The 15,514-nt window shown below is 55.8% G+C and overlaps 5 protein-coding genes across 5 annotated transcripts; 3 read left to right on the top strand and 2 right to left on the bottom strand.

The window, feature by feature from the left end:
• Positions 1–1,205: 1,205 nt before the first annotated feature.
• On the top strand, positions 1,206–2,696 carry LY79DRAFT_581202 (uncharacterized protein; the record flags this gene model as incomplete). The annotated part of the gene is made up of 2 exons (XM_060560174.1): positions 1,206–1,319; positions 1,416–2,696. 2 exons carry the CDS (start codon positions 1,206–1,208, stop codon positions 2,694–2,696), a joined length of 1,395 nt encoding a protein of 464 aa, XP_060412283.1.
• Positions 2,697–3,366: 670 nt separating this feature from the next.
• On the bottom strand, positions 3,367–4,645 carry LY79DRAFT_519097 (aminotransferase class I and II; the record flags this gene model as incomplete). The annotated part of the gene is made up of 2 exons (XM_060555100.1): positions 3,367–4,086; positions 4,145–4,645. 2 exons carry the CDS (start codon positions 4,643–4,645, stop codon positions 3,367–3,369), a joined length of 1,221 nt encoding a protein of 406 aa, XP_060412282.1.
• Positions 4,646–6,832: 2,187 nt separating this feature from the next.
• On the top strand, positions 6,833–10,311 carry LY79DRAFT_671186 (ABC-2 type transporter; the record flags this gene model as incomplete). The annotated part of the gene is made up of 4 exons (XM_060563881.1): positions 6,833–6,981; positions 7,086–7,198; positions 7,272–7,568; positions 7,628–10,311. The coding sequence occupies 4 exons, from the start codon at positions 6,833–6,835 to the stop codon at positions 10,309–10,311; spliced, it is 3,243 nt and encodes a 1,080-aa protein (XP_060412281.1).
• A 223-nt stretch (positions 10,312–10,534) lies between these two features.
• Positions 10,535–11,981, bottom strand: LY79DRAFT_559147 (uncharacterized protein). Its single transcript, XM_060558230.1, has one exon. It carries the CDS (start codon positions 11,751–11,753, stop codon positions 10,815–10,817), a length of 939 nt encoding a protein of 312 aa, XP_060412280.1. The 5' UTR covers positions 11,754–11,981; the 3' UTR covers positions 10,535–10,814.
• A 334-nt stretch (positions 11,982–12,315) lies between these two features.
• LY79DRAFT_671184 (NGP1NT domain-containing protein) lies at positions 12,316–14,651 on the top strand (the record flags this gene model as incomplete). The annotated part of the gene is made up of 4 exons (XM_060563880.1): positions 12,316–12,413; positions 12,493–13,228; positions 13,578–13,854; positions 13,912–14,651. The coding sequence occupies 4 exons, from the start codon at positions 12,316–12,318 to the stop codon at positions 14,649–14,651; spliced, it is 1,851 nt and encodes a 616-aa protein (XP_060412279.1).
• Positions 14,652–15,514: the final 863 nt, after the last annotated feature.

Raw genomic sequence — 15,514 nt, 5'->3', positions numbered from 1 at the left:
TACCTACCTACCTAGGCAGCTACAGAAGTGCGCGGTGCGTGTCGTATTTCTTGTGTGCAGATGGAGGTGGGATGCAGGTGCGAAGCACGGCTTATGTTGGTCGGTGGTGGTGGTGGTGGTGCTGCCGCCGCGCTGAGGTATCCTCGTCGACTCCGTTTCTGTCCTCCTCCAGCTGTCCCCGTCCTCGTCTCATCTCGTCTCGTTTCGGCCTGTCCTTCATCCACTTCCAGGTACGCCCTCGACCAGCATTTTCTTTCTTCTTGTTCTCTTCCCCTTACTTACTCTGTGCACTGCCATGACCAATTTCACCAGGTAGTCACTTAGTTAATAGTCACCACCAACAGGCATCGAGCTGTCTGCGCCGTCAATCTATCTCTCCACTACCTAGGTAGAATCTATCCGGACTGTACCTTGGTACTCGAAACATCTTGGTCCGTCTTCCCTAGGTACACGGTATGGTCATACTAGGTATAGGTAGTCTTTACTAATACCCTCGTCTTGATCTGAACTGATCTGATCTGATTCAACACAGTTGCCTCTTTGGCACTGTTACGCATACCTTTCTTCTTCTTCTCTTCCTCGTCTTATTCCTTCACCTCTTCTCCGCAACTCCAGGCACCGACCGTCCTGCTGCTCCCGTGCTTCCCAGCCTCTCCCTCTCTCTCACACACACACGTCCAATCCACCCAAAGGACACGACCGAGTGCTCCGTTCCCGGTGGGGACAAAAGTACCCCGGTACCCGAGTACCCCAGCAACTACCTAGCTCTGCACCCGGACCTGGACTTGAACCACCACCATCAGCACCCTGCACCCACACATGCGCCTCACTCACCTGGTCCTTGTCCTCTCGTCCTTGCCTCACCTCACCTCATCTCACCTCTGACAGGCAGCCGACCAAATCGTCCTCTGCCCTCCTCCTCCCTCCCGAGCTTTCTCTCTCTCTACACACTTCTACATCACTTACACGACGGATTGACCCCGTCACGAGCCTCTTTTCCCCAGCTCGTCCAAAACCATCCTAGATATCTATAACCGCTGCCGCCGCCAAGTATCAATGTCCCAGTCCTGACGCTTATTTTCGCCTTGCGCAGCTGGGACGCCCCGCCTTACTTCGTACTACGATTCCCCGGTATCTCGTAACTACTCTATTCGCCCACTCGCCGGCCCCGGCCATCATCATAACCCAGTCGCTCATTACACAAAATGTATCTCAAGATGCGAATACCGTTCGACTTGCCGTCCGGTGTCCAGCCCCGCTCACCCACGACGACCCTGCAACGCCGAGAAGAAATCGACAGCAGGAAAGTCGCTACAATTGTACGTGTCAGAGCTTGTGACGGACTCCCGCTGCTCACCTCCCCCCCCCCCCCCCGACATCTCGGAACAGGCTGCTTACGCCAATTGTTGCTACAGGTCATCCTCGCCATACTGGTTCTCCTCATCTTCGCCGCCTTCGTGCTTTTCTCCTTCCGCGCATCTCGTCACTCAACCCGCGACACCGCGAAAACCCCCCGCCGTGGCTTCTTGAAGTCAATATGGGGCCCCAGTGGTGGGCAAAATAGATACCGCCAGGCCCAAGATGAAAACTCCACGTCGACCGAGCAGTTGGCGACCCGCCGTCGCTCTCACCCGTCTTCGGCCCCATTCGGCCCCTCCGCTGACCAAGCGCAAACCGACTCCCGCTCTTCCAACAGTGCCGTGAACCGCAACACCTCGATTCGTTCCATCATGACGCTGCCTGCCTACAGGCCCGATCCGAACGATAACGAGCAAGTCCTGGGCCGCGAGGGGGAACGCGGGGGCGTGGATGTTGTCATTGAGTACCCCACCGAGGAGAACGAGGAGGATCTGCGTGACCAAGAAATGGAGACCCTCTATAGGATTCGCCTAGCCCGCCGCCAAGAGCTTGCCGAACGAGAGGAACGGAGGCGAGAGCGTCGTGAAGCGCGGGAACGTGGCGATTTCGTGGCCCTCGACAACATTCGCGTCAGGGCGAGAAATGCCAGCAATAACAGCCTCGTCGCCGTTCTTCGTGAGGAGCACGAACGTCTCAAGGCCGAACGCCAGAGGGCCGTCTCCAGTGTATCGTATGCCGACCTTGGTGTCGCACGCCACGACGGAACCCGACTTCGAGCCAACAGCACCGAGAGTGAGAGGATGGGCTTGCTGTCAGACTCGGCCAGTATTGCGGCTACTTCGGTCAATTCCGGCGCCGACTCTGCGATGAATTACAGAAGAGGACGCAGTGCTAGCTCTGTAATGAGCATCGAAAGCGACCTTCCCTCGCCAGCGTTCGCCTCAAGGTCCCGAGCGAACTCGTGCCCAGATACTCCTCGCCTAGACACACAGGCAGGCTCCAGTCCGGAAATCATCGAGGCCGATGTGGGCGACGCCGGCATGCCCATTTATTCTCCACCCGGATACGATGAAGTCTCTCTGGACGATGAGCGTTCTCGAAGTACCACTTCCCTGCCAGGTCATGAGCCTCCGCCGAACTACCCTGGTCCTGCACAGCAGCGTACGCAGAGCATTGCTTCGAGTATGCCTGGCTTGGCCGCCGGCGAGCAAACAGAAAACAGACCAACGGACCAACGACGACATTCAAGCATACCTCGATTACCTAGCTTGCGTCTACCGGAAGTGCCCCAGATTGTAATCGAGCCTTCCAGTGCCAGGCCACACGACGATAGGTGAAAGCGGGGGGGTGAAACGAAAAAGCACGAGAACGGCACTCTACTGATGAATATGGCTGGACTTGATGGGCCTATTGTAGACACATGAATTCTCGGAGGCAATCTTGTTGATATATATAAGAAGGGAAGGCTGAGTCGGCAAAATCACATACACGTTGGGCAGGGCGAAACACCCAAGATCTCATTTGTAAACTAGCTTATCAGCAAACTGGATGTCGGCGTTGGGCTAATCTCGTTCCGGATTGAACGGGTTACAAAGGATACCAAAGCGTTGTTTATAGAGAAGTTGCCGCGCCATGCACACGGGTCAGGCAGGGCCTACGCCATCGGCTTAGCAACGGCTTGAATCCAATTTATCAAACATGTAAATTGACCCACCTCAGTGCAGCACTCAATTGCCTTTACTTGTTTGTAGTGATACGGTCACAGCCTGCGAAGTCTACGGTGCGTTGTCCCTCAAAACGATGGACATACTCGGCGCCCTCGGGGTGCCATACTTTTTGTATCAAGCGATTTACAGATATGTTCATGTTTACATCGCCAGCCGGGCCATTGGCTTTTTACAAAGTTTAGGCGAGGCTCTCGCCGGCTTGGAAGCGGTGTGAAGCACACGGACATGGCTCATAGCCAGAGTTGCAATTATGGTGTTAGTCTTTGCGTGGCCCACGTTGCTACGGAGAAAAATGACTGTCCAAGTAGGCCCCGAGTTTCTCCAGAGCCTCCCTGAGCACTTCGGTATGGCAGACGTAGCCGATCCTCACGTAGCCCGCGAAGTCCTTCCCGTGACCAAAGCACTTGGAGCCCGGAACGAAAAAGACCTTGGTCTTGTCGAGCACGTCTAGGCAGAAGCGCGCGTCATCGACCGGCTCTCCCTTGCGAGTGAACTGCACGAAAGCGGTCGTGCCGGCCTTGGGCTTCACCCACGAGCAAACGCCCTCGTACCTGTCGACGAAGGCCTCGAGCAGAGCCTTGTTCGTGTTGGCCAGTGCGACGTTGCGCCTCAGCAAAGGTCCCCAGACGGGCTCCGACAGCGCGTACGACGCGATCTGGTCGTCGATCTGCGAGACGCTGATGGTGGTGTAGTCCCGCGCCGAGGCGACGGCCTGGATGATGCCCTTGTCCCGCGAGGCGACCCAGCCGACGCGGATGCCGGCGAGGGCGTAGGATTTGGACATGGAGCCCGTGACGACGACCTTGTCGTAGCCAAAAGCAGTGATGGGGGGCGGGACGTTGGGTGCGGCGCCGTCAAACAAGTCATGGAAAAGGGGCCGATAGACTTCGTCCGAGAAGACTATGATGCCCCGGGCTTTGGCGAAAGCGATGATGGAACTGAGGACGTGCTTGGGGATCGGTGCGCCGGTGGGGTTGTTTGGGTTGTTGATGATGATCATCTGGCGGAGGGCCTGAGTTAGTGAGGCGGGACGAGGGTTGCATGTGAGGTGAGCTAACCTTTGTGTTGGGTTTGGCGAGGCCATCGAGTTCACCGACGTCCGGCACGAACCCGTTTTCCTTCTTCAGCTTCCACAGCGAGACATCCGCGCCGAGGCTCTGAGGAACGCCGTACAGCTGCTGGTAAGTGGGATATACGCAAATGACATGGTCGCCCGGGTTGATGAGAGTATACAGCAGCAAGAAGTTGGCACCGATGGCGCCCTGCGTGATGAGCACGTCGTCTTCCCCGAGCGCGCCGGGTGGCGTGAAGTCGTCCGGGCCGCCGCCTCTACAGAGCGCGGCGACCCTCCGGCGGAGCGGGACGGAGCCGCGGATGGGGCCGTAGACGAGCTTGGTGGAAAAGTCGACAGGGCCGGGCGCGCCCTTATCCTCCGAGAGTCCGATGAGCTCTTCAATAGAGACGGAGGCGGCGCAGGTCTCGGCGATGTTGAGGCAGCCGGGAGTAGTCTCGTACTCGTCCATCCACTGCTCCACCTCGAAAGCTGCTATCCGGACCATTGTGGCGGGGCGGTGTTGTTTTAGAGTATGCGAGGCGCAGCTAGTTGAGTTTGGTCAATGTCGGAGAAGTGGAATGAGAGCGTCGGTGGGAGACTTTGACGGACTGCGCTGAGTTGAATTGATACAATGCCAAGGCCATGTGGACTCGGAGGATTGACATCTCAAACAAGACAACTTGCCCATACATACACACACACACACACACACACATACAGCTAGTCGCTTCGACCGCTTATGTAGGGTCGAGGGTGTATCACGTATCAGCATGGAAGAAGAAGACAACGAGCACGGGCGGTATGCATTTCAGATACATCGGACTCGACAACCGCAGGGCGGCTTCCCGAGCCTAACGCATGTCAAAGACCCGTCGAAAGGGCGCGCGGAGGGCCGGGCCACCACTAGGAAGCCCACACGGAGGAGGTTCCCGGGGGGAGGGGGGGCACAGATGCACGGGATTGTTGGGTGAAAGGCTAAAGCAGCTAGTCCACCCATTTGGGAATCTGAAATAAGGTACCATTGATGCGGGAGCTTTGGCGGAACAAGATCAGACTCGCGTGGTGCTGTAACTGTAGAATGCAGGCACGTGCACTTGGACCGAACGAGGGCAGGTTGAGAACGGATTGGTGTATGTATGGATATCCGTATGCTGGTCGAGACAGTCCAGACATGGCGAACCTGGGCGCAGGTTTTATGTTTATGGCTAGAAGGAAGAGGGAGAGTGAGCGCAGGCTCTTTGAGCTTCCGTATTCGCCAGGTGTTTTTAACCGACGCCGCGCTAAGGACGAGGCATTATGGCTGCCAGTTAGTATTCAATATGCAATTGTTGTCGATCCAAACGAAGTGGGCGATCACGGGATCGCTGTGGTGAGAGAAGAGATGAGGCGGTGACGGAATTGATAGCTATGATCAAGTCAGTCAGTTCATCGATCCGACCTCGAGTGCAGTATGTTGGCTGGTGCTTCTCCACATTCCCCCGGCCCCCGGTTTCGCACCAGGATCTATCTGGTGTCAATGTCAGTGTCACTTGTTACAGGTCAGTGGGATCAGGAAGGAATTCTCGCAAGCTGTCTGCCTCCCCGCTTCCAAGGCAAAGGGGGATAGATATGGACCGTTTTGTTTGGTGTAGCGTAACCTTCCACTCAAGGTGCTGCTGGTGGTCGTCGTCTGTATCCGTGCCAAGTGTCGTGGATGGTCGTTCCGTGTCCCGTAGCGCAGACAGCAGACAGCAAGCAGACAGCAGGGGCCAGAGGGTGGGTCAGGGTTCGTCACTGACAAGATGAGGTCGGTCGGATGGAGTGCGTAATGGCCGATGGCTCTTAGTCATTATAGTGTTGAGCAGAGTCGTGCTTGACTTTGCGCTTAAATGTGCAAAATGCCTTGCGCCATGTCGATATTGCTGCCAACTGAGCCGCTGAGCAAAGTGTGCGTGTTCCCTGCCGCCCCGGGGGAGGATGTGAGATTATCTAGGTAGGTATTACCTGGTTAGTCCCGCCGAGCTGGTTTCGGCTGAGCAAGTGGTGGAGAAAAGAAGAGAAGAAGACACCAAGGAGCCAGGCCGTCTATCAGGCACGAGAATGAAGAATGGAGAGCGAGAGTGGAAGCAAAGAAACTCCAACCACCACCCCCGCGGAACGCTACGTTGGTGCGTGTTTGTTTCCAATGGTGCAGTGGGGCCTCGGCCAGGCACAGGTACGTACCTACCTACCTAGCTACCTTAGTACTTTACCTTAATTTAATACCTCAGAAGGTACATACATGCCTTACCCACTGTGACGCCACCATATCGAGGACCATACCTGAGGTAGGTACTACGGATACTAGTGAGGTATTTGTGTACGCTGGAGAGTACGTACCGTTTTCTGCGCGTTGCGTTGCTGGGCGCGCGGGTTATTATCGGCCGGCTCCAGCGCAATCGGGGCGGTATACCTTCCCCAGTGGCAGTGACACCTCGATCGGTTCCCGTAGGCCAAGCGCTTCTCTTTCTGCCTTCCTTCCTGCCTACCGACCTGTACCTTGCGCCGCTGCTCTGTTCTCTGCGTTCATCTCCATTTGGTCCCAGTTGTCCATGTCCTCTCCTCTCTGACTTCTGCCATCTCCTCCTCCTCCATTTCCCTTTCTTCAACATCGACAACTTCATCCCGCCCCGTCTCGAATCGGTCTTTGCCTCACCCACCCAACCTGCCCATCATGGCTCCTCCCGCCTTGAGGAGCCTCCTCATCGGGGCTCTGGCATGTCTTCCTGCTCTGGCTTCGGCACAGCGAAACTACTCTACGGCCGACATGCTGCGTGCACAGCTGACGCTTCTCGATGACCGGCCCTCTGATTGCCCGCCTTGGTGAGTGCCCGCTTATCCTCTCCTTATCCCAGCTCTCTGCGTCCATGTGAAGCTGTTACCATATGCGCCATCAAGGCCCATTGCTCACAACTATCCTTGCGCAGCTTCAACTGTCTCCTCCCTGCCCACAAGTGCACCCAGTTCGCCGGCTGCAACGACTTTACCGGCAAATGCAACTGCCCCGAGGGCTTCGGCGGCGATGACTGCCTCGATCCACGTGCGCACAACCTCTCCCCCACCACTCTGTCGTCGCACAACATCGTCACTCATCACTGACACCAACACTCTAGTATGCGGCTCACTATCCCGCGGCGACAACACCGACAGGCCTCGACGGACTGGCAACTCTTGCGAATGCGACGACGGCTGGACCGGCATCAACTGCAATGTCTGCACCAGTAACCAGGCCTGCGACGCCCTTATGGAGACCAAGGAGGGCGGTGTTTGCTACCAGAACGGCGAGGTCATCAACCACAACTATCAGATCTGCGATGTAACCAACAAAAAAATCACCGACCTCCTTGGCGAGAAGCGCCCTCAGGTTACCTTTACCTGCAAGAAGGAGGAGGGCAACTGTGATTTCCAATGTATGCCGGTCCCAACACCACCTGCCTATCCGCTTCTAAGCTAACCAACCCCGTGCCAGTCTGGGTCGACGAACGCGAGTCCTTCTACTGCCACTTGAGCGATTGCTCGTCTACGGCCGATATCAACGACAGCCAGAACAGCACGGACTACAAGTGCAACAAGATCGAGTGCAATTGCATTTCTGATCGCATGCTTTGTGGCGAGAACGGCTCTGTCGACATCAGCGACTTCTTGGTTGAAGAAATCAAGGGCCCCGCCGAGTTTCAGTGCCTACAGAAGAACGGAGGTATCAACAACTGCGCTTTCAGGGAGCCCGCCATGGACGACCTGATCCTGTCCTTGATCGGGGACAGCAGCATCCTGTTGAGTTGCCGCTCTGGAGAGTGCCTCTACCACACCCAAGTTCCCGGTTATGAACGGCCCGTCAAGAAGATCAACACTCCGCTAATTGCTAGTGTCATCGCCGCATGCTCCTTGTTTGTCGTCGCCGTGATCTTGATTACTTGGTATCTTTCTCGCCGACAGTTCAAGTATGGCGCTATCGTGCTGGACGACTCTGATGACGAAAGCCTGAAGCTCATGGCTGACCACAAGCCCGCCTCTCTCTACTTCGAGAACGTTGCTTACCACCTCAACGGAAAGAGGATCCTGAACAACATCCAGGGTATGGCTCATCCCGGAGAGGTCACTGCCATCATGGGCGCCTCTGGAGCTGGCAAGACCACGTTCCTTGATATCTTGGCCCGGAAGAACAAGCGTGGACAGGTCTTTGGTGACTTCTACGTCAATGGCGAAAAGGTCACCGACACGGATTACAAGAACGTTATTGGATTCGTCGACCAGGAAGACACCATGCTGCCTACTTTGACGGTTCACGAGACAATCCTGACGAGCGCCCTCCTCCGCTTGCCCCGTAACATGGGTCGTACTGCCAAGGAACAGCGGGTATTCGAAGTCGAGAAGCAGCTTGGTATCTACCACATTCGCGATTCGCTCATTGGCTCTGAGGAAGGCAAGGGCCGTGGTATTTCTGGCGGAGAGAAGCGCCGAGTTGGCATCGCTTGTGAACTCGTCACGAGTCCCTCTATCCTGTTCCTCGACGAGCCCACCAGCGGCCTGGACGCCTACAACGCCTTCAACGTCATTGAGTGTCTCGTTACCTTGGCCAAGAACTACAAGCGTACCGTTGTCTTCACGATCCATCAGCCTCGATCGAATATTGTGGCTCTCTTCGACAGACTGATATTGTTGGCGCGAGGCAGCGCGGTGTACTCGGGTCCCTTTTCTCAATGTCAGGGGTATTTTGACCACATCGGCTATTCGTGCCCCCCCGGTTTCAACATTGCCGACTATCTCGTTGACCTCACCATGCACGCGGGATCCACTTTCTCTGAAGACGACGGTGCCCTGAACGCCGACGTTGCCAGCCTGCGCCCGAGCAGCACCACTGCTGTCAAGTCTATCCCAAGCATATCTGGCGGATCTATCAATGAAGATAGCGGGGTCGAGTCTTCTTCTTCACGTCCCAAGAATAAGCGCCGAGATTCAGTCAAGATCCGCCAAGAGCGCGAGCTTTTTACCCGCCGCAAAAACAACGCCGATACGGCCGCTTCCTCGGATGCCGGCGGAGAGGACACTGGATCCTACAAGCTACAGAACCAGCCTGGCTTTGTGCCGTCTCTCAATGTGGAGGACTCCCATGACCTTCCCCCTTCGGCTTATGTCGGAACTGATTTGGATATTCTGATCCGTTCCTTTGCCGAGTCCGACATTGCGGGCTCCACGCACGATGAGATCCAACAATCCATCGCAGCTGCTGAGGGCGCCAACGGACGGAACGCCAACGGATACACCCCAGAGGGACCTAACATCCACACCAGCGCCATCGGCAAGGGTTATACTCGCGTGGGTTACACCCGCCAGTTCGTCATCCTGTCCCAGCGAACATGGAAGAACCTGTACAGGAACCCTATTCTCATGTTGACTCACTACGCCATTGCGATCCTCCTTGCAGTCCTCTCGGGCTATCTGTTTTACGGACTGACCGACGACATTCCGGGTTTCCAGAACCGTTTGGGTTTGTTCTTCTTCCTGTTGGCCTTGTTCGGGTTCAGTACCTTGACCAGCTTGACCGTCTTCGCGACTGAGAGGCTCCTGTTCGTTCGAGAGCGCGCCAATGGCTACTACTCGCCCATCACCTACTTTGCGGCCAAGATCCTGTTCGACATAATTCCGCTGCGAATCATTCCACCCATTCTGATGGGCGCCATCATTTACCCCATGACCGGCTTGGTTCCCGATGCCGGCCACTTTTTCAAATTCCTCCTTGTCCTAGTCCTGTTCAACTTCGCGGCTGCTGCAATCTGCCTCTTCATTGGCATCGTTTGCAAGGACGGTGGAGTGGCCAACCTGATCGGTAGCTTAGTCATGCTATTCAGCTTGCTCTTCGCTGGTTTGCTTCTCAACCACAACGCCATCCCGAAAGCCGCTCTTTGGCTACAGACTCTTTCCATTTTCCATTACGGCTTTGAATCGCTCATTGTCAACGAGGTGCTGCAACTCACCCTCGTCGACAAGAAGTACGGCCTTGACATTACTGTCCCAGGAGCCGCGATCTTGAGCTCTTTTGGTTTCAACAATGACGCCCTCTGGACCGATGTCCTCAATCTCGGTATCTTTGGTGTCGTATTCCTCATCCTAGCTTACGCCGCTATGCACTTCCTTCTCGTCGAGAAGAGGTGATGGCACAGCCATCTGGCGAAACCAGCAAGTTGGCAGGTGCTTTTGGCATACAAGTGTACGAGTACGGAAGCATCAATAGGCCGTCCTTTCGAGGGCCATGGCAGCTTCGGTCGTTTTCATAGATATTTTTGACGCAGAAACACATACAGCCGTTTCCTTTCCAACTGCTATATTTTGTCACTGTGCATATGGGGAAAGAGCTGCTTGACGGCGTTGGGAGGGAATGCCATGTTATAATATTCTGACATTGGCGGCTTTATAATGCTACAAAGAATTGATGGTAGTACAAGTTGACTCGCGAGCTCCAGGTGACTAGAAGCACTCAAACTTTTGGTATGGCGGTACGCAAAGACGTGACAATGTGCTGTCTGACCCAAGCCGCCACAACTTCCAAACGTGAGGTTTTGCAGGGCCAATACACTTTTTGGTTTTGATACAGTACGCCGGACCAGCTGACCCCTGGCTAACCGGCAGTGCCATTTCGTGTAGCAAGGCACACCCCTTTACTCCATCTTGCCGCCCGTCAACTCTTCGGCGATGGTCTTCTGCCTCTTGACAGTCTTATCCTGCTCGCTCTGCTGGAAGTCAATAGCGCGCTGCTGCTTCCTCATCATCTCGTCCAGCATGGTTCGCACCGTCGGAGGCTGTCCCCAGACATCCCAGGCGTTGTCGGCGTCGTGGGCCATAGACTTGCCCTGTCGCTTCCAGAAGTCCTCGGAGAAGAGCTTGTCGAGCTCCTTGCTCAGCTCGTCTTCGGAGACGATGAACTTGGAGGCGTTGATGTACAGCTCCATCAGCGCATCCTGCCTTGCCTCGCTCTTTTGCTTGGCCAGCTTGGCCGTCCGGGCCTTGCTCTTGTTCGCGCGAGCGTAGCGTCGGGGGTCGAGCTCCACAGCAGTCGTCTTGGCCAGGGAGGAGACTACAGAGCTGCGGGTAAAGAGGTCGTCCTGGCGCTCGGGAGCCATGGCGGCTTGCTGGTGGTCGCGAAGACGGCGCTCCCTGACGGTGGTCTCTGCCTCGACACGCTCCTGCTTGCGCTTGTAGAGACCCTGCAGGGCCATGCCAAGATTCTCGCGACGGGTGTCAGCCATGCGGCGGCGGTGCTCGAGGCGCGAGCCGGGCGGGGCGATCTTCGCGGAGGCTTTGCCCGTGGGAAGGGGCGCCGTCTCTTCGAGGTACCCGGGCTGGACCTTGCGGTCGGCCTCCTTACGCGGGAAAATGTCGCGGGGCGTGGGGAGGGTGCCCTTGACGACGGGGGGCTTCTCTTCGGAGGACTGCGACTGAGGCGGCGTCGGGACCTGGATCCAGGCGGGGGATTCGGGGGGCACGCTGAGTTTCGCCGTCTTGGTAGAGAAGGGTCGTGTGAGGTTGATGTAGGATGGTCTAGCGGCGATGACGGTCGGGAGCCGCGTCAATCGCGCGCAGGGACATCTTGATGACATGGTGTCGACAAGATGGCGTTTGCCAGGGCAATGACGGCGGCACCGGTTGTAAGAGGAGGGACGACGGCGAGGGCGACGCTGGGGGTGGAATCGATTCGTGGCTCGAGATGCAGGCTGAGTGGTGTTGAGATCATGGAGCTGAGAAATTCTCGGGAGTGTCCAGGGCTGGATAGGCACACGCTCCGGTGTGAGCGCAGGGTGTGGCTTGCCGACTTTCTCAGTCTCGAGAGAATGCGGAAAAAAGGATGGCGGACACTGGGAGTCTGAAGCTGCATCTGTGAGGGCAGTGTCCGTGGCTCTGATTGGCTCCTCGGCGCAACGGCGCGTGCTCGCCCCGAAGTCCCCAAAAAAATTTCAACAACTCCACTAAAAAATTCCCAAGCAGACCCCACCACTTGCAGAGAAAGATCTTCTTTACTGCGCGCGCCAAAGCTCCAACCTCCCTCTCTCAATCCTTTCTTACAATCTCACCGACTCCAACTTCTGCCCAGTCTCACCCCCCTATTCTCCCCTCTTGTCAAGTTCTTACCTCCACGACTGGGCGAGTTCGCGGTCACAAAAGATGGGAACCGGAAAGAAAGAGGCGAGCCGAAAGGTTCGCCAGGGCAAGACCGGCGATGGCATGGGCAATGTCAAGGTCAAGGGCGAGAACTTCTACCGGTAGGGCTTTCCCCCCTCCGTCTCACCAGCATGAGATTGCTTGATCAGTGAGAACAGTTGGCTGACGTATCGACCACAGCTCTGCCAAGCGGGTGAGGCAACTCAACATGTACAAGGATGGCAAGCCGCAGCGCAACGCCGACGGCGAGATCACAAAGGCCGCCTCGTACCAGAGCCGAGATATTCCTACCGCCCGGATCGAGCCCAACCGCAAGTGGTTCGGCAACACCCGTGTCATTTCCCAGGAGAGCTTGACGGCGTTTCGCAGCGCCATGGCGGAGAAGGCCGCAGACCCCTACTCTGTCCTGCTCAAGAGCAACAAGCTGCCCATGTCGTTGATCAAGGATGGTTCCGACACCAACGGTCTTAAGAAGCACCAGGCCAAGATGACGATTGAGACGTCTTCTTTCGGAGACACCTTTGGTCCCAAATCGCAGAGGAAGCGCGTCAAGATTGGTGCGAGCTCCATTACCGACTTGGCCGGAGAGGTCGACAAGGACTTGGACAGCTATAACGATCGCCTCGAGCAGGCTAAGCTCCTCAGTGGGAATTCTGGAGCGGACCAAGACGGTGAGGGCGAGGAACATGTCACCATGTCAATCGAGCCCATTTTCAATAAGGGTCAAAGCAAACGTATCTGGAACGAGCTGTACCGTGTGCTGGACTCTTCCGACCTTGTCATCCATGTCCTGGACGCCCGCGACCCCCTGGGTACTAGGTGTCGCAGTGTTGAGAAGTACCTGCGCGAGGAGGCCCCTCACAAGCATCTCATCTTCGTCTTGAACAAGACAGACCTGGTGCCCACCAGCGTTGCTGTAAGTCTATCTCTGTCTTCCTCTCCACACCTCTCTCCCCGACCAAAACCCCAGTGTCTTTGTCAGGAATTCTTTCGCACATTCGCTGCCCCCAATGAAAGGATCTCCGTTAAACACTGGGAAAATCGACGGCCGTCTCGCTGTCCTGGTTCTCGGGCCAGGGCTGATGGGGTCCGTTTTGGATCTCCCATCATGAGATGGAATTGCATCACTTTGAGTTGAAGTCTGCCAGTGCTCTTCCGAGCCTCTCCATGGCGGTATTTCTTAGTAGCGAAGCATACATACTTTCAACACTAGCATTGTGTTTGGCCACAGCCTGCTTGCTGCTGCAGAAGCTAACTTGACCTAGGCCCGTTGGGTAAAATACTTTTCCAAAGACAAACCTACTCTGGCAATGCACTCGAGTTTGACGAATCCCTTTGGCAAGGGCAGTTTGATCGAGCTTCTGAGACAGTATGCCAAGCTTCACAGCGACCGCAAGCAAATTTCAGTCGGCCTCATCGGCTACCCCAACGTCGGCAAGAGCAGTATTGTCAACACCCTGAGGAAGAAGAAGGTCGCCACTGTCGCGCCTATCCCTGGTGAGACCAAGGTCTGGCAGTACATCACACTCACCCGCAAGATCTGTACGTGCTCTCTCGTGCCCCTCTCGTCGTCTCCTAAGCACACGCTAACTTGACTAGACATGATTGACTGCCCCGGTATCGTACCGCCGTCGCAGACTGACACCCCTCAGGACCTTCTGCTCCGAGGTGTTGTCCGCGTCGAGAACGTCGACAACCCGGAGCAGTACATCCCAGCTGTCCTAGCCAAGGTCAAGACGCACCATATGGAGAGGACATACGAGCTCAAGGGGTGGAACAACCACATGGAGTTCCTCGAGATGATTGCCCGAAAGAGCGGTCGTCTGTTGAAGGGGGGAGAGCCGGACTTGGACGGAGTCGCCAAGATGGTACTCAACGACTTCATGCGTGGCAAAATTCCTTGGTTCACTCCGGCCCCCGTCGAAGAAGAGGGCGAGAACACAACCGAGGGCATCGAGGGACGTAGCGGTAGGCTGGGCGAGATGCCTCAGAAGCGGAAACGTACCGCGGCCGAGATGGCCGACAGTGTGGCTGGCACTTCCATGGGCCCCTCTTCTGTTGGTAGTGACAGTGACGAGGAACAAGAAGGCGACGAGTTTGAAGGGTTTGGCTCTGAAGACGACGAGGCCAAAGGCAACAACGAGTCGGTAGCCAAGGCATCTGAAGGCGTTGATGACGACTCGGACGATATGATCCCACTCGATGAGATATCAGACGAGGACTCGGACAGCGAAGACGGTGGCGATGGTGCGGCCTCGGAGACGAGTTACAACACGTCAGTCAAGGCCATCTCTGATCGGAGTGCCAGCAACGCCTCCAAGAAGAGGAGAAAGACATGAAGTCGCCAGAACAGGGCTTGCTAAATGAATCTCTTACGCCGCGACGCCGAAGTTTCGGCAGCCTCGCCTTACAGGTGGGCAATCAACGATGGCCAACTGGGGCTGCTGACATTGAAGACGAAGAAGAAGAACATGGCGATCGTTCTCATTCGGGCGCTTTAGGGAGTGGAATACCTGACCATTGTTGGCCGTGAGACCACGGGCCAGTGAGGGGTCCAGCTGGAGCCATTTCAGTTCATTACCATCCTGGCATTTCCGGACCGTGAGGCTGTCGTCCGGCACCCGAATGAGGCTCTTCCGGGTCTGCATGTTCGGGAATCCCTGTGCTTCCCCGTTTGTTTCTCTCGCGCTGAACATAGACTTTCAGCCGCGAAATGTTTCCAAACATCTCCACGCTTTTCTCGGAGAACTGGACATGGCGTTGTAACCGTATGATACCCCCCCCATTGTGTTGTCTTGAATGGCAAGTTGCTTTCCGTGGAAACCCACCCCACCTTTTCATGTCCTCCTATTGAGGTTAGTAACGTTCTCTTGTTTGAAGCCAGAAAAGAAGACAAACTATAGAATACAAAACATCGAATGCCACGAAAGATGACTTGATGATTATGCACCATTTACAATACATACCTGATCCAACTGATGAATTTTTTTTAGTTTTTTTTTTATTCGCTTCGCCCCTTGAGTTTCTCCGGTTACCATTGCAAAATCTGTCGCTCGTCCACGTCACCACACGCCCATCCACGTACATCGCCGACCCTTGACGTAATCAGGAAGATCGGGCGACGGTGAGCTCGGTGACTCGTAGATGGTTTAGACTTCAGCAACCTCCAGGGTTCATCGTCGCGGCCAAGCAGGAGAGTTTG

Source organism: Colletotrichum navitas (genome assembly GCF_030913465.1).
Source record: "Colletotrichum navitas strain CBS 125086 chromosome Unknown LY79scaffold_46, whole genome shotgun sequence".
Lineage (NCBI taxonomy): Eukaryota > Fungi > Ascomycota > Sordariomycetes > Glomerellales > Glomerellaceae > Colletotrichum > Colletotrichum navitas.
Note: the sequence above shows the minus strand (reverse complement) of the source record. Positions and strands in the feature narration are given on the sequence as shown.